Source organism: Balaenoptera ricei, chromosome 10, assembly GCF_028023285.1.
Source record: "Balaenoptera ricei isolate mBalRic1 chromosome 10, mBalRic1.hap2, whole genome shotgun sequence".
In the NCBI taxonomy this organism is placed as follows: domain Eukaryota; kingdom Metazoa; phylum Chordata; class Mammalia; order Artiodactyla; family Balaenopteridae; genus Balaenoptera; species Balaenoptera ricei.
In genome coordinates, this window is record NC_082648.1 from 42,255,375 (window position 1) to 42,273,586 (window position 18,212).

General features: G+C 52.8%; 1 protein-coding gene across 1 annotated transcript in view; it reads right to left on the reverse strand.

Moving 5' to 3' along the window:
• Window positions 1–1,001: 1,001 nt before the first annotated feature.
• Window positions 1,002–18,212, reverse strand: part of FAIM2 (Fas apoptotic inhibitory molecule 2) — a 33,560-nt gene continuing 16,349 nt past the window's right edge. Inside the window, exons 11-12 of the mRNA XM_059935858.1 lie at window positions 17,553–17,606; window positions 1,002–4,658 (exon numbers count right to left, since the gene is read on the reverse strand). Coding sequence (XP_059791841.1) covers window positions 4,509–4,658; window positions 17,553–17,606 — 204 coding nt within the window. The 3' untranslated portion in view covers window positions 1,002–4,508. The remainder of the gene's footprint in view (window positions 4,659–17,552; window positions 17,607–18,212) is intronic.

The following is an 18,212-nucleotide window of genomic DNA, read 5'->3' on the forward strand; positions in this document are numbered from 1 at the left end:
TTGGTGATTTCTCCCTCTCCTATCTCCTGCCGGCTATGGAAGTGCTTTGTACTCAGGAGGTGCTTAATACATGTTACTTATTCTTTCTTCAGAGCCCCCTAACTATTGCCCTGCTCCTTTCCCTGCTCCAGTTGAACTGATACCAAAACCTTGTCGGAGGCGAGATAAGGTCTCCCACTGCCTCAGTGTGATGTGTCCCCTCCCACATGCCACGCTCAGCCCTGAGTTCCTCAGAGGAACTTGGTAATGTAATCATCACCCCCTGTGCCCTGTAATCCCACCCCCAGTCACTCACTCGTGTATAAACTTGGACAAATCACTGCACCCTCTGCTCCAGAGTTTCCTCTTAGGTAAAATAAAAGGGTTGGAGGGGGTTCATTCATTCCTTCCTCCATTCATTCAAAGGTTGTTTATTGACGCCATTTGCCATAAGACCTATGAGTTCAAGGGTGAACAAGACACAGTTCATGCCTTCAAGCAGCTCAGGTCTTATACGAGGAGACAGAAGGAGAGGTTAAAACGCAGCTAGAGTGGTACAGAGCAGGAGGGCTCCGAGGAGGGAGTGGCCAGGGCACCTGGGGGAAGGATTGAGAAAGTCTTCACAGGAGAGGCAACTCTCAAAGCTGCTGTTCTTGGGGATCCTTCCAGGTACAACATAGGCTTTCCTTCTAGGGAACCAGATTTTGGGTCAAAATAAGGAAGAATCTTCTAACAGAACTGTGCACAAAAGAACAGGCTTCCATGGAAGGCTTCCCGTTGGGAGGAACCTCTGTCAGGGCTGTCACAGGTGCAAGGATCCAAAGGGCCTCCACCAAGGGTCTATATATATCGACAGGAGGGCCAGTGTGGAACGTGGAGATTTAATTCTCACTTAGCTACACTAGGAGCAGCAGCTCTGGCATGAACCCCTCACACTGCCACACACACACACACACACACACACACACACACACTCCCTGAGCCATACGAGGGGACGAGCAAAAGGCAGGCAAAGGAGAAGGTTCGGGTGTCATTGTTACTTTTATTCTTATCTCCTGTCAGTCGTGGACCAGGAAGGTGAGGCCAGGGAAAGGAACAGCGCAGATCCCAGGAAACTTGGAGGAGCTGAGGCCTGAAGGGCTTGTTTCTGGGGGTGTGTCTCTGCCCTCAGACACTCGAGAGAAAGCTCTGGGCCTGGGTGGCACAGGAGTGGTTTCCAACAGACAGGTAAACAGTGTCTGAGAGATGACAGTGGCTGTACTAAAGGGAACAGCAGGAGGCTGAGGCAGAGGGTGGTCTGGGGTGATCCAAGAAGAGCCGGGAACGAAGGCCAGTGGCCAGATCCTGCCCGCAAACCTCAGGCCACACATCCTTCTGCTTCTCGCCTGCAGAACTAGGCCCTGCTTTTCCTCAGGCAGCCACTGAGGGGCAGCAAAGTGCTTGAGTGAAATCCCAGGTGAGCCGGGGAGGGAGAGGCGGAGCCTTTTGGAACAAGGGTGTCTGTCTGATCCTGATGCCCCCAGGAGCAAAAGCTGAGGATGGCAGAACCAAGATTCCAGGGGCTTCCCCAGGCGATACAGGAGCCACACCTGAGCCTGGGAATCGGTGCTAGAGGCCAGGGACTTGTGTGTACCTCCCTGGCCCCCCATCTACAATCCCCAGGAGAGGATCTTTTGCTCTGTTTTCCCCTCAGTAAAAGACCTCTAACCTTCATCACAGATGGTCAGATTCTTGGCTGCCTGCAGTTTTATAAAATCCAACCCACCCCTTCCTGGGCAGGGAAGCAGGCTTCCCTCCTCCTCTGCAGCTTGTGGCACCTGCCCAGCTTCGGTTTCTCTGTTTCTTGTAATCCTGCATTCCTGTTCCCCACCCTTCCTCCTTCCAAGACCCATCCAGGTGTCCCTGGGGTGCCTCATGGCTTCAGTACAGGTGGAACCCAGGAGCCTCAGCCTTGGCTCTGCTGCCAGCTCAGACCTGGACCCCTGGTCCTGGACCCCTCTCAGGACCCAGAATAGGAGACTCTGCAGCATACTCTGCTGTGCGATGGCCCTGAGTTGCCCCGTCACATTGTCTATTGCTGAGTGCTTGCCTCCCCCTTCACGCTTTTGGAGCTCAGCCTTGGAAAAGCTTCTCAGTCCCCAACTTCTGCATAAACTGTCCTAGGAAGAGGAGGGTTTTGACAAGTGGATTCTGGGAAGCATGACCAAAGCCCAGGCTGAGAATTACAGGGCAAGGGGTGGGAGAAGTAACCCCTCTAGTACTGGAACTGGAGATTAGGAGAGGAATCGAGGGGACCTCGGAGGAGAGGTGGCAACTGGATAAGGAAGTCAGTGCAAATAAGTGTTCTGGTGCCTGTCCCTGCGGCACTCTGGCCACGGTCTTCCATCTTGCTGATAGGAAAACTGAATCACAGTCAGTAAGAAACACTTGCTTAATACCATGAGCCTGTTGGCAATGAGGCTGGAAATCAGACACCAGAATCCTGCTTCCCAGCTTGTGTTTAGAAGGTGGAAACTACAGAGTACAAAATCTGGTGGTGGTAGCTGGGGTGGGGTGGGGATGGAAGGCCAGGGGTGGTAACGAGGACAACGAATCCCCCGAGCTGTCAGGGCCTGACCATCCAGTCTCATTCCAGCCCCCATCCAGTCTATTAGCTGTATGACCTTGGACCAAGCCTCTCCTTCACCTCAGCTTTCCTCTCTGCAATGGGGATGCGCCGAGTACTACCTTCGTAGGGTTGCCGTAATGGATTAATTTGGACCAGCACGCAGGGCGCATCCCACCTGTGCTCCCAGTTGCCTTTATCTCACACACCAACACCGCCATCCATTCTTGGTTCCCTCTCTCCTCATACCCAAGATGGAACAAAACCTCAAATGCTTCTGCAATATTTCTTAAAAGTTGGAAATAGGAAGGGCGGAGAGGGAGGGATCAGGAACACATAGATAACATACCTAGTTATCCCCCCACCCCCAGGGGCAAACAGAGCCACCGGCATATGGGGAGAGAGGCAACCCTGGAGGGAGAGGCCAGGGAAGGGTCCAGGTATCCACTCTGAACCTCCCTGACTCCACACAGTAACTTTCCATTGGCCCAGTTAGCCGCTAGCAAGGTCAGGCTGCACGCTTCCCCCAGGTGTGGCCCCCTGGTCCACTCCCCGGCAGACTTGCAGGGGGCTGGGTGGCTGACGCACACCCTGCCTGAGATCTCAGCCGCCCAGAGGCTGATAAGGAGACCCGACCCCATCACATGGGGACCAGCTGGAGGGACTTGCCCTGGTTGTTAACATCAGCTGGACGGCTTCCAAATTGGAGAGATGAGGAGATAAGGAGTGAAACGGCCTAGACCTCTGGCCTGAGTGGCCAGAGAAGCTAGGAGAAGGGACACGGGCACTGCCAATGGAGGCCTCAGGAGGCCTGACTGGGGATAAGCCAGCAACTGGCAGAGGATGGGGGAGGTTTTAGGAAGTGAGATGGGCAGAAAGACCGTGGGGAAGGGCTGGAGGCAGGGCCGGATTCCCTCCTGATGGGGCTGGCTCAGTTGCTAGATAAGCCTCCCTTCCCTAGAATACCCAGTCCTCCAGGGCCCAGGCCCTCACTCAGCCTCAGGCCTGTGGCAGCAGCCTGGGAGTTTAAGAGAAGACGTGAGCGGATGTTGGTTTCAGTCCTGCCACACCTCCCAGGAGGATGCAGGTCTGGGTGAGTCGGTGGTGCTGCAGAGCCCAGGCCTCCCAGTTGGTTGGCTGCCTGCTCCCACCTCCCTTGGAGTCTCAGGACAGGTCCCCACTCAGTAGCAGGGCCCCTGCCCCCACCTCCTGCCCCAACAGCTCTGTGTCATGACCCAGGAGGGTAAACCAAGGCAAGCACAATGGCAGTGGCTTCCTGCCCCTCTCTCTGCTGCAGGGCTCAGGTGCCTAGAACAAGCCGCTGGTCCCAGAGCTGAGAGAAGATGGGCAGCCTGGAACAGCCATCCTGTTCACCCATTATCCCCGTCCCCCCACTGCAGAGCACCCACATCTTGTCTCCCAGTTGTCCTCCCCACCCCTTTCTTACCGAATGTCAAAGCCTAACCTGGAAGGAGGGAGAAGAGGCAGGGGGTGGGCACAGGACAGTGTGCCCCATAGTCCCACAGCTGTGGCAGCCTCAGGAGGAATCACGGTGGGGCTGCAGGCCTCGGCCAGGCTTCCTGGGATCTTTTTCCCACTTCTGAAATCCTGCTGGGCTTCTCCCACTCATCCCTTGGGTCCTCAAACCCAGAGGAACCTCCAGCCTCGACTGTCTCAGTTTGGGAGATATAACTGGGGGGAAGGGGCAGCACAGGGGATGGTGTGACCTGGGTACCGCAGGGCCCCTGATGGCATGGGTACAAGCTGCAGAGGGTGAGGATGAGGGCTGGCTGAGGGAAGTGAGCAGGCTTGCCAAAGGCTGGGCTGGCAGCTAGCTTTATATCTGGGCTGGCAGGAGCACAGGGAGGGTCAGAGGACCAGCAAGGGGGCATTCTCTGAAGGAAGGGGGGGTGGGAAGGGGTCCTCATTCCCGGTTGGTGCCAAAAAGCTGCAGGAAGAAGGTGAAGATATAGATGATGTCCAGGTAAATGTTGAGGGCTCCAAAAATATACTCCTCAGGGCTCAGCGAGTGGCGTCGGCTACCCATCAGCAACTGGGTGTCAAATGCCAGGAACTGAGGGAAGGGGGAAGAGAGAGAGAGAGGTCAGAAGGTCTGGTCACTGTGACACTGACCAAGGGAGCCCAGTGTCCCAGCCCAGGACCACCCCCAATTTTGTTATCACGGGCTGCCTGGCTGCTCAGTGACCCTCCTGTGACAGCCCAGAATATGGCACTTTCCCAACACCTTCCATCCCTAATTCAACACTTTTTTACTGAGCACCTACTATGTGCCAGCCACCGATGCAGCAAAGAACAAGATAGACAAGAACCCCGACTTCATAGAGCTTAGAGTCTAGCGGGAAAGTAATTGTTAGTATGGTGAGTAACAAAGAGAAACACAAAGTGCCACAGGGGGCTGATAACAGGTACCTGACCAATGTGAGTGTGTCAGGGGTCAGGGAAGGCTTCCTGGAGGAGGGGACCTTCAAGCAGAGGCATAGTCTTCTTGCCATTCCCTCAGGGCCCTACTCTTAGAGGATGAATGAATGCTCCATGTAACAGTGAGCAGGGAGCAGGCACTTGTTAGGTGCTTTACAGACATTAGCCTACTTTGTCCTAATAATGTCCCTATTGAGTAGGGATTCTACCTTTCTTAGAGGAAACCAAGGCCCAGAGATGTTCAGTACTTAACCAAGGTTACACAGCTGGGAAGTAGCAAAGCCAGGATCTGCACCCAAGCAGGCTGGCTCCAGAGCCTGCTCATTTAACCATTCTGCTCTGCAGCTTATGGGCAGCACCCAGGGTTAATGTGTTTCCTGCCAGGAAACAGGCTCCCCCAAGAGCCCCAGTGACTTGCTCAGAGCTGCAGACAACGAGGAACACCACATCATGCCTGCTTTCGGGGGCTCACCACTTAGCGGGGGACACTTACAGATGATTACAGTAAAACCTGGTAAATGCCATAATTAGGGCTGATTGGGCAGGGGGAAGGTGGCCTGGGAGAGGTGACACTTTCCCTGGGGCTTGAAGTATGAGTAGGAGTTTGCTAGACTAAGCAGGCCTGGGGAAGCCCTGGAGGTGAGGGCGGTGGTGTGCAGAATGAGGAATTCACTGTGGCAGGAGCAGTGGGGCAAAGGGATGGATGGACAGAGGCTGGAGCCCAGGGGCCAGAGGCTCCAGCAGGGAGCAGCTCCAGCATGTGGGACATCGAGGCATGTCACCCTTGAGGGCGGGGAGGTGGGGGTGATTACAAGTGTGGGCTTGAAAGTCAGACGGACTTGGATTCCAGTCTCAGCTCTGTTACTCACTAGCTCTGGGATCCTGGGCCAGGTTATTTAGTCGCTCTGAGCCCATGAGTCCGCCTTGGCAGAAGGGAGATGAGTGTGCTTGCCTCCTGAGGATGTTGTGAGAGTGAGATAATGCGTGCAAGGTGCCTGGCAAGGTGCCTGACACATGGTAAGCACTTAATGAATGGTGGCTATTAGTGCAGTTTTATTGTTATATCTGCAGAAGGAGAGGTGCCCTCTTGAGAGCTTGTGTGCGCTGCTGCTGAGACTCAGGTCTCCTGCCACTCAGCAAGGAGGCAGAAATGTCACTAGGGAAGCTGTGTAGCCTTAACAGCAGGCAAATGGAGAACCATAGCCAGGGCTGAGGGGGCCCTGCTCAGGGCATGAGAATACAGGACCAGAGTCGGAATGCCTGGGTTTGGGCTTCTATACCTTGGAGCCATCACCCACTTGACCTCAGTGTCCTCACCTGCAAAATGGGACAGTAATGACGACCACACCATGGTGTGGTTTTGAGGGTAAATGTATGACAGCATACGTGTCATCAACTATTGTTATTCTTTAGTGTCGTTTTACTCCACTCTACTCTGCTCCTTCTCAATTTGATTTGGATTGCCAGGTAAAGTTTCCTTCTGTAGCAAGAACAGGCAAGGAGAGGGGCTGACTCAATGCTACAGGCTGCTTAGCAGTCACGGCTGCCAGCATAAGTTAATAAACTGCTGATCTGGCTTACCAATCAGTCGCTTGCTTGGTTGATTTCCCAGAGCCTGGTCACCCCTGGGTGAGCTAATGAAATTGAATCTCTCAACTAGAAGGCTTGGACCTGACCCGGTCTGGGGGTGGCCTCTCCAAGGAGCCTCCTAGAACAGCCAGCTGGCTTTTCTCTTGGAGAAAAGAGGAATGAAATGGTTTCTGCCCCTGTCCTTGGCCAATGGCCATGGATGCTTATCTACATGGGCTATCTGCGAGAGCCTGCCACAACTTTCAACCCCACTGCCCAGTAACACCCATCACTGCAACCTCATGCCTGTAAGCCAGCTGAAGGCTTTCCATTCATTTAGTCCCAGCAGCATTTGTTGAGCATCTACTATGTTGCAGGGAACATGAAAGCAAAAGACATGATCAGAGATTACATTACGAGCATGCACTCACATAGGGGAAAGTAACTTGATAATCTCCCTGGGTGATGAGCACTGTTCCCTAACATGTTGGCTGAGAGCAGATATCTTGGTCATAGTTAACATCGTAGTTGGCAGCTAAGATCTTAGTTGAGAGCTAACGACCAGATTGACCACTGACACCTAAAAGGACAGCAGGAGACTTCCCTGGTGGCACAGTGGTTAAGAATCTGCCTGCCAATGCAGGGGACACGGGTTCGAGCCCTGGTCCGGGAAGATCCCACATGCCAAGGAGCAACTAAGTCCATGCACCACAACTACTGAGCCCGCACGCCTAGAGCCCGTGCTCCACAACAAGAGAAGCCACCATGATGAGAGGCCCGCGCACCGCAACCAAGAGTAGCCCCCGGTCGTCACAACTAGAGAAAGCCCGCGCGCAGCAACGAAGACCCAATGTAGCCAAAAATAAATAAGTAAAATAAATAAATTTATATATAAAAAAAATTCCCCAATCCTGCCAAAGTCATTAGAAAAAAAAGAAAAGAGGACAGCAGGTGCTTGAGTTGTGAGGCAACTGGATACAAGACCCTGCAGGAGGGGCATGTGGGTCAGGGGCAAGAGGCAGGAGCTGGACGAGGATGCTACTAACTTACATCTGAACCGTCTTTTCACGCGCTAGTCCTTTATCTCACTTGCCCAATTCACTCTAGGAGGTGGATATTCACCCTTATTATTTTAAATATGAGGAAAGGAGTCTCAGAGCAGGTGAATGACTTGCTGATGGTCATTTATCTAGCTGGAACCAGATTACCTGTCTCCCACGTTCCGACAGAGAAGGAGGGAGGGTGGGCTTGAAGGGAGGGAGGAAGCACGCACAGAGGGCAGAGGAGACAAAGGCAGACTTTCCTGGTTCACCCTATTGGCCAGGGCTGCACCTGGTCAGGGTCCCACGGCCATACGCTCGGCCTGACCCTGCCTCATCCAGGCTTATGTCTGCTGGCCTCCCAGAAATGAGGCTGAGAGGCTCTGGGGGAGCCATGCCATGGAAAGGGTAGCTCAGAGCCACCAACAAACAGGCACTGAATACAAAAAGCTGGGGTTGCAATGTGTTGAATCAGCATAAAAAATATACGTGGACCATGTCCATCCTACAGAAATGCCAGCATAAGGGCTCAAAGCAGCACACCCAAGGCTGTTCACGGCAGCCTTGGTTCTAACAGTGAAATCCTGGAAACAAACCCAACCTCTATCAACCAGGGGATTGTGAGGTAAACTGCGGGCAGCAGTGCTGAAGCAGAAACATCTCTGATATACACTCTTATGAGAAAAGCACAACTTGCAGAAAAATCCAAATCGCATGAGCCCCTTTATGTAACAAAAAAACCTCACAAAACTATATGTTATAGGGGCCTACGTAGCATATACCTATAAAATGCATATAGAAAGGTCTGGAAGGAGAGACAACTGATCACAGCTGTTACACGGCCAAATGACATTTGCTTTATCTATATTATTTAAGATTTTAAAAAATGAAATATATGAATAAGTGTACTCATACATTATATTAGAAAAAATTAAGAGAAGGGTTAAAGTAGCACAAAGGAAGAGTTTGTGAACTGTTTCATTTAACTGTCACCATAATCCCCTGGGACAGGTATTGCATGATCATCTCCATCATGGAGCTGAGGAGACTGAGGCCCAGAGAGTATAAATGACTCACCCACTTCACACAGCTGAGAGGACAGACAGTCCCATTCTGTTTCCACCATGTGACACTGCTTTGGGGCGTGGGGTGTGTGTGTGTGTGTGTGTGTGTGTCTCTGTGCAGAAGGATGGAAGAGGTGAGAAGTGTAAACAAAGCTCATGGCCAAGAGCCTAGCAGGCTATCTGGGGAGATGCAGGGAGCGCTGGGCCCACCTGGCTCCGCCCCCACTTTCTGGGCTAGAAGGTGAGCGTGGGCTTTGAGGATTCCAGAGAAAAGAGACTACCAGCTTTAAGCCCTTGTGCCCTCAGTTGGGATGCAGGACAAGGAGAGGGGAGCTGAGTGGAGACCCGCCTGGGGCCCATAGAAGATACTTCTCTTGTCTTCAGCGACCTGGGTGTCAAAAGTTTAAATGGCACAGACGACCTCTGCATGCACCCCTGGGTCCTGGGAAGCACTCCCAGGTGGGTCACCACCACCAAAGGAACAGGGTCTGGCAGCCATGTGAGCCAGAAAGTCTGGCCCAAGATAAAAGGGGAGCAGTGTGAAAAGGTATGTGAAAGAGGAAGGGCGTGCGTGTAGTACGGTGCTTAAGAGAACGGACTGGGGAGTCGCACAGACCTGGGTTCAAAGCTTGCCTATGACCTTAGGCAACTGACTACTACTAACAGGTAATATTATTGATCACTGATGACACGCCAGGCACTTTCTGACTGCTTTGCACATATTAATTCACTGAAAAGTCACAACCTACGAGGTGGGTACTATTATTATCTGCATTTTACGGATAAGGAAACAGAAGCACAGAGAGGTGACATGACTTGATCAGTCCACACAGCTCGAATGTGGCAGAGAATGGATTTGAACCCAGCTACTGTGCTCCAAAATCTGGTGTTCTGAATTATAAGGTTAACATTTACAATAAGGGTGAAAGCGACCATGGTAGTTGAGAGACTACCATGTTCCAGGTGCTAGGCTGTTTTCTTTTTTCTGTTCATATATTATCTTATAAAGCATTACCACAGCCTTGTGAGATAGTTATTATTAGCCTCATTTTAAGATGTGGCACAGAGAGATCAAGTAACTTGCCCAAAGGTCACAGTGGTAAGAGGATGAGCTAGGCCTTGACTGTGGTTTGGGTGGGGTGCACGTGGCCACCTGGAGAGCCCCCCTGGCCCTCCTGATAGCACCTTTCCCGGCTCTGCCCCTGTATGCCTGTGTAGATGCTCCCCTGCCCTGCTCCCTACAGGGACTCTGAATCACCCCTCCCTCAGTCTACCAGCACTGGGGCTGGGGGGCTTCTTTCACCTTCTCCGGGTCAGGGTGTTGGTTTGAAAGGCTTGGTTTGAGCAGGGCATTGGTTTCTGAGGATTAGTGTCTCAGGAAGTGAGACTCAGGTGAGGTCCAGGAGGCGGACACGAGTGCACTTTCCCCCCGAAGGAGCAATTACTGGTCAATCCACCCTCCCTCCTGTCACCCTCAGAGGAATCCACTCAATCTCGAGTGGGTTCAGATGAGGCCACGGGTGGGTATCAGGGCTGTTGTGGTGACAGAGGGTGGGCGGCAGGACAGAGTAGGTTCTCACTGGATCTTTCAGGCTCATGTAAACCATTGAGGCAAAAGAGTCTCTAAACTCTGAATGAAATAAAGATGAGTCTAAAATAAAGTGATGCCCCTGCCTTGGGTTTGTGCAACCATTTTTACTTTTCAAAATGTTTCTCTAACTGTGAAGAAGGCAGGGCATCTATCACAGCCCCCATTAGAAAAGCAGGGTAAGGGGTGGGGTGGGGGCAGACTGGAGTCTCTTCCCCAAATCCCTCACATGCTGTGGGAAGATTCACAGGACACACAGAGTCCCTGTTGGGGCTGGATGGAAGTAACTGCCCAAAGCCTAGCCTCAGGGTGACAGAGGCTGAGAAGCCCTCTCTGGGCCCTCCTGCTGTGGGGGGACCTCTCTAGGCCTCTATCTTCCCATCTGTGAAATGGACAGGGAGACAGAGTAGAAAGAATGCTGGGCTGAGAGTCAGGAAAATGGGGCTTTCATCCAGCTTGGCAGCCAACAGTGCATGCATGTGTGTGGTGTGTGTGTGTGTGGTGTGTGTATGTAGTGTGTTTGTGATGCGTATATGGTATGCATGTGTATATGTGTGTGTGGTGTGTGTATGTGTAGTGTATGTGTGATGTGTGTATGTATTGTGGTGTGTATGTGTGATGTGTGTATGGTATGCATGTAAGTGGTGTGTGTGTGTAGTATGTATGTGTGTGGTGTGTATGTGTGACATGTGTATGCTATGCATGTGTATGGTGTGTGTGTATGTGTGTGTGGTGTGTATGTGTGATGTCTGTATGGTATGCATGTGTGGGGTGTGTGTGTGAGTGTGTAGTATGTATGTGTGGTGTGTATGTGTGATGTGTGTATGGTATGCATGTGTGTGGTGTGTGTATGTGTGTGTGGTGTATATGTGTGATGTGTGTATGGTATGCATTGTGTGGTGTGTGAGTGTGTAGTATGTATGTGTGTGGTGTGTATGTGTGACGTGTGTATGGTATGTGTGTGGGGTATGTGTGTGTGTGTGGTGTGTATGTGTGATATGTGTATGGTGTCTGTGTGTGGTGTGTGTATGTGTGTGGTGTGTATGTGTGACGTGCGTATGGTATGCATGTGTGTGGTGTGTGTATGTGTGTGGTGTGTATGTGTGATGTGTGTATGGTATGCATGTGTGTGGTGTGTGTGTATGTGTGTGTGGTGTGTGACGTGTGTATGGTATCTGTGTGTGGTGTGTGTGTGAGTGTGTAGTATGTATGTGTGTGGTGTGTATGTGTGATGTGTGTATGGTATGCATGTGTGTGGTGTGTGTGTATGTGTGTGTGGTGTGTGACATGTGTATGGTATGCATGTGTGTGGTGTGTGTGTGAGTGTGTAGTATGTATGTGTGTGTGGTGTGTGTGTATGTGTGTGTGGTGTGTATGTGTGACGTGTGTATGGTATGCATGTGTGTGTGGTGTGTGACGTGTGTATGGTATGCATGTGTGTGGTGTGTGTGTATGTGTGTGTGGTGTGTATGTGTGATGTGTGTATGGTATGCATGTGTGTGGTGTGTGTGTATGTGTGTGTGGTGTGTGACGTGTGTATGGTATGCATGTGTGTGGTGTGTGTGTGAGTGTGTAGTATGTATGTGTGTGTGGTGTGTGTGTGAGTGTGTAGTATGTATGTGTGTGTGGTGTGTACGTGTGTGTGGTGTGTGTGTCTGGGTGTGCTCTCTCTGGGTCTCAGCGCAGGGAGGTCCCTGTCTTTCTGAGGGCTCACAGTCTCAGTGTTCCTTTTCTTCTAGGAACTGAGAGCAGACGGTTGTGTGTGTCCCCTCAATGGTCAGAAGTCAATACCCAGCACTGGAGGCCCAGCACCTGTACAAACAAAGCATCTTCCTATCCAAGCTTCACTCATCCAAACACCATCAGGCCCTGACGCATCCAGTACTGACCACACTGGCTCTCCGTGCCACCCCATCCCTGACTCTGGGACACTGCAGTGGCCTCCTAACTAATCTCTCAGCCTCTCTCCTATTCATTAATCTGGCTTCTCACTAATCTTCCTTAAAGCATAGCGACTGATGTTTCCTGAGGTCCTCAAACTGGCCAGATGGGGCAGGCAGGAAGAGAGTTCTGTTCCCATTGGGCCCATCACCTAATTTCTAAAGTCCTACTCCTGGTTTCTTCCCTAGGTATCCAGGCTTGGCTTCCTGATTTAAGTGGCTGGGACACTTAGCTTCCCCAAAGAAGGACCAACTCTGAGGCAGAGCAACCTGCCCAGAGTCATGTAGGCAAAGAGGCTCAGTCACTGCAGGAAACCAGCTGGCCAGGCCCTGGGCACCACCTGTGCTCCCTCGCTCTCTCTCTCTCTCTCTCTCTCTCTCCCTCTCCCTGCCTCAACCCTCCTGCTCTGTCCAAACCCCTCCACCTTGCCTCATCACCCTGGCCCAGCCCTCATGTTCCTCTGCCTCACTTTTCATGAGCTTCTACAGAAAAGCACTCCAGGAGAGGGCACTAGAGGGGAGAGGAGGAGGGGGCCAGCCTGAGGCCAGTACCTTTCGGCTGACTCACCCACTTCCGTTGGCATTTGAGTCTAAGTGCCTAGAGGCGGGTTACGTGGTAGGGTGAGGGAGAACACCCAAGCCTCTTGAGAATGTGCCAAGGCTAGTCGGGGTGAGGCCCAGGAGACTCCCCACCTCTCCAGTCTCAGCCTACTCCATCTGGGCGGCCCTGCTCTCAAAGATGGCAGAGTGCCTCGGGGGAGGGGCTGAGGTCTCTAGGAGAAAATCTTTTGCTGCTCACAGCCCTTCCAAGGCCCCGACTGCTGGGGGTTGGGGTGGTTCTCACTGGGATCTGGGCCCGCCTCTGACACTTCTCTTCTCCCTTTTCTCACACATCCTTCTCGAGGCAGCAAGGAGGATAGGGATCGCTGAGTGAAATTCTTGCCTAGCTGCAGTGCTGGAACGGCCCCTCATGGTGCTGAGAATTCTCCATCGGCTAGGGTAGGAGATGCCAGGATGGGCAGACGGAGAGACCAGGGGTGCTGGGCACTGGTTCTGGGGATGGGTTGAAGCTACAGGACCACAGATTCCAAAGGACAGAAGTGATGCTGGAAGCAGGATCAGATTGAGGTCAAGGACCTTCTGAGCTGAGGTTAATGGGGAGGAATGGGGACCTTAGTTCTTATGGGGCTGGGCCTCTGTGGGTCTCCACCCACCTGACACTGAGAGGAGGGAGGGGAATGAGTCTAGCAGCCCCTCCTCAACTCTCCCCACACCATGGGACCCAGGGGACGGGCTGCAGGTCGTCCCTCCTTTGAGCCAGGTGGCAGAGGGCAGGAGATGGGACTGGGCATTGACGTCACGTGCTCCTAACCATTGTTTACATAACCTGCCAGATGAACCCAAAACTGTCGCAGTGTGGCTCTCCTAATAAGACATTAACAGGTAATTAGGTGCAGTGGTTCCTCCCCCCTGTGACTCACAGAAGACTGATGCTTAAGTCAGCTACGCACCCATGCTTTCTTTGCCTCACTCTGACAGCACCTCAGCCGGACCTGGCCTCTCAGGCGTCTGTTCATTCTGCAAACATCTAGGGGTGCCTGCTGTGCGCCACGCACTGTTCTAGGCACCGTGGATGCAGCGATGAGCAAGCCAGACCCAAATCCCTGCCTTCAAGGAACTTAAATTCTGCTGGACGGAGACAAACAATAAATAAACCAGAAAAATGTGTAGTATGTCAGAGGATGAGACGTGCTATGGAGAAACAGGGGCGTAGGGAGCAACATGCGTGCGTGCCTGCGTGTGCGTGTGTACACACTCAGCACAAGAGATTGTAAATAAAGCAAACACTTGAAGGAGGGGAGAGAGGGAGCTGTGAGCAGATGGGAAGGAACAGACAGAGGCAACCTCGGGTGCAGGGGCCCTGGGCTGGGAGTGAGCCTGCCGTCCTCAGGAGCAGCAAGGATGCCAGCGTGGCGGCAGCAGAGTGGGTGATGGGGAGCGGGAGGCCGTGAGGTCAGGGAGGGCCTGCAGGCAGTGGAGAGCGATTGCTGGAGGCCAAGCGGAGGAATGACCTGACCTCATTAATGTTTAACAGGATCACTCTAGCTGCTGTGGTGTGGGACACGGACTGTCGGGGCAGCACCCGTGGGAGGCCATTTCAAGAATCCAGGTGGAAGGTGATGGCGACATGGACCAGGAAGTAGCCGTGAAGGTGGAGAGAAGCAATCAGATTCTAGATGGAAGGTGAGGCCAACCGGATTTGCTGCTGGGCCAGCTGTGGGGTGTGGGGAGACTGAGGAGTCGAGGTGTCATCAAGGCGTTTGGCCTGAGTGGCTGAAAGGATGGAGCTGCCACTTACAGCAACAAGGAAGGCTGTGGGAGGAGCAGGGGTTCAGGGAAGAGTAGGAGCTGAACCCTGTGCACATTAAGTTTGCGGTGCCTAGTAGATTTCCAAATGTGGACATGGAGTAGGCAATTGGAAAGTCTAGTGTGGGATTCCAGGCTAGTGATGTAAAATTTAGGGTCATCATCATAAAAGATGGTATTCAAAGTCTTGAGACAGTCTGAGATCCCCTAGGGAGTGAGTGTGGATGGTCCATGGCCCCAGAGCCCTCCAGTGTGACCCGGGAAGAAGGAGGAAAACCAGGAGAGCTGGTGCCTGGATACCAAGTGAAGAAGATGCTTCTGGGGGGAGGGAATGAGCAATTGTATCAAATGCTGCTGAGAGTCGAGCAAGATAAGGACTGAGAAATGACCGCTGGATTCAGTCACAGGGAGGCCATTGTGGACCGCGGAGAGAGCACTTTTAAGAGGGTAAGAGAGAATGGGAGAAGGACTGAGTAGAGAGAAGGGAGGAAGGGAGGAGAGGAATTGGAGAGAGTGTAGATTCCATTTTAAGGAGCTTTGCTCTAACTGGGGCGGGGCTAGAGGGAGATGTGGGTTAAGAGTGTTTTGTGTGTTGCTGTTTTTTCAGTTGGGAGAAATTACAGACTGTTTCTATGCAGATGGAAATAATCCAGTAGAGAGGGCAATACTGATGGTGCGAGAGAGGGAAGGGGAACATTGCTGCAGAGATCACCCCAGCCTCTCCCCACTTCAAGCCAATAGAAGTTGTCCTCTTTGAGAGGGACGATGGGGGTTCTGGCAACGGCACCAGGCTGGGCACAGGACACCTGGGTCCTGTCCTAAATCTGCCCCTTACTGGAGGTGGGACCCTGTGCCAGCCCCTTAACACCCGGGACTTCAGATGTGGAAAGCGGGTCTTCTTCACATGTAAAAACCGGTCTAACAGCAGCACTACCTCCCTTCCTGGGTTGTGATGGAGATCCAGTGAGGTAATAGGTGTGAAAGTGCTTTGTAAAATGTAAAGGGTGGAACAGATGGTTGAGATTATTTTTATTATTCTAATAATGCAAGGGATTATTAAACAAATTTAAAGGATTACTGTTCATCCAACCCGACTTGTACACACAGCCTCCCCGCATAGCTGACACACACGCTGTGTCCTGATCAGCGCGAAGCCAAGTAAACTCCCTGACGCTCCATCAGCGCTCACCCTCCTCCCACTCTGCCCGGCACGGACCCCTCTTCTTCCATTTGTCCCTGGCAAACGCTGTCCTCTGAGGCCTCCCCAGTCTCCCTCCCCTCAGTCTGACCCTCCTTCTTCCTTTCCTCCTAGCCGACACCCCCCCACCCCAACCTTTTCATCAAAATTTGTCTTTAGCAGGTACTGTGTGGAGGAAAGAGTGTGATCTGGAGCCAGAGAAGTTAGTGTTGTAGGATCATCAACCATCCTGGTTTGCCCAACCTTGGAGCTCCTAGGGGGTTCCCCCAAGAAGTGAGACTTTCAGTGCTAAAACTGGGAAAGTTCTGGGTAAACTGGGATAAGTTGGTCACCCTAGTCTTGACCAAGGCCAATCACACTTAGTTGATTTACCATTATCTTGCAGGGAAACCTTAGAAAAATCACTTAACTTCTTTGGGGTTAAGTTTTCTCATCTCTAAGATGAGAGGCTTGAAGTTTCACTAGACCCCTTTTTTAGTCCTGTCCAGCCCTCAGCTTCTGAGCCTGGAGGCCATTTACTCCATAGATATTTACTGAGTGCCACTATGTGCCATGCACTGTGCTCTTCCTGCTGACTGTGGCATCCTGGGCACACAGCACACACCTCACACATTGTAGGTGCTCAATAAAGACCTGTGGAAATGAATGAATGAATCTACCACACCCCCATTCCTGGCTCGATCCCTATCCACACCCCCAAAGTCTCTGCTCATAGTTCTGACCCCCTATTTTCCCCCCATCTCTGCTCCCCCACTCTGTCAGCCATAAGCCTCTGGAACATGTGATGAAGCCCAGAACTCTGACCAGACTGAGTTGAGCTGAAAACACCAGGGAGGGAGAGGAGAGCCTGGTCACTGCTCCCGCTGGCAGTGTTTACCTTGGATGCCACCCCACCCCGCAAGAGGATGTCACCAACACACGCTTGCCCTGGAGCACCATCACATTCAAGTGCTGGGAGCCCACTGAGCAAAGGGCCTGTGTTGGGCTGCTCTAGGCAGACATCTGCCCCTGGTCACCTTCCATCTCCTGGGCATCTGCCTCCAGCCACCCCACTCCCTTCCCCACCTAGCCTCAGACCCTGAGTTGGGCTCTGGGGCCATCTGTGCATATTCCCAGTCTAACCCTCCACTTCCTAGGATGCTGTCTGCTGTCTGCAAGTCATCTAAAGTCTCTGAGCTTCAGGCTCCTCACCTTAATCTGAGAACAACAGAACCTAGTTTATAGAGTTATGGTGAGGATTCAGTATATGTGCAGAGCTTGCTGTGGGAGAAGCAAGTGCTCAATAAATACCAGCTATCATTGTTATCACAACCATAATCATCATCATTCACACTCTCAGTTTGGTGAGGACAGCCAAGGACAAGCTCAATCTAAGTGCATCTGTCACAGGGTACCTGGAATCTCCCCTGCTCCAAGAAGCCTTCCCAGATTACTCCCAGCAGAGCAAGGACTAACTTAGTCAATGCGGCTGGGACACCCTCACTCTCCCACTCCCACAGGCAGCACTGAACCTCCCCAGGAGCCAGGGGTACCTCTTCCCAGCTCTGTCTAAAGCATCAATGTTGTTGTTACAACCTTCCTTGCCCCTCTGCCCAGGTCAGCTGGTCTGTCTTAGAGACCTGAGCAGCACTGAGCCCCTCTGCGCCCACTGGTCCTTCACAAGGGTTCAGAGGAGAGGACTATGAGGAAGATAGGGATGGTGGAGGGGCCTGAGGAGACGGTGGGAGGCTGAGAAGGCAGGGTCCCCAGGAGGCCACACTCACCAATGTAAACACGCCTGCTCCCAGCACGGCATACACGGCATGGAGCCAGGGTACCTGTGGGGCAGACAAAAAATGGGCTCAAGGATGGCGAGATGGGCAGTGCGGCAGAGGGGCAGGGAGAAGGGATCAGTCCGAGAATGGAGGGTGTGGGACAGACCTTCCCAGTGGGGGCCCCCTCTCACCCCCCAAAACCCAGCCCCAGACTGAGAGGTCCTTAATCCCCTGTGTGCTCACGGTGGGTGGGGGAGCCCCAGGATAACAGTGATCCTGGAGGGGCTGGCAGGGGAGGTCCAGACGGGCCAGCGCTTCTTTCCTCCACACACAGCCCCAGGCTCAGGCTGGCCCAGGGCGACTCATCCTATGGGGTCCCTGCCATCCTCCCAGCCTGGGTCTGGCCTGAGGCTGCGCCCTTCTCCCAGTGTGGACTCATCCCTGTGCTGTCTGTCCCCATGTCAGGAGCTTCCTGGCTCTGCCTGTGTGGGTAAAGGGGCTCAGGTAGAAGGGGACAAAGACTTAGGTCCAGGGGTTCGTGGGGGGGGGCATCTGGCATCCCTGCCAGCTGTGCTTGATGGGATTGCCTGCAGAGGCTGGAACAGCACCCCTTCCCAACCTCTGCCCACCCCCAGGCCTCAGGGGCACCCAGCTGAGTGTGGGAACCTT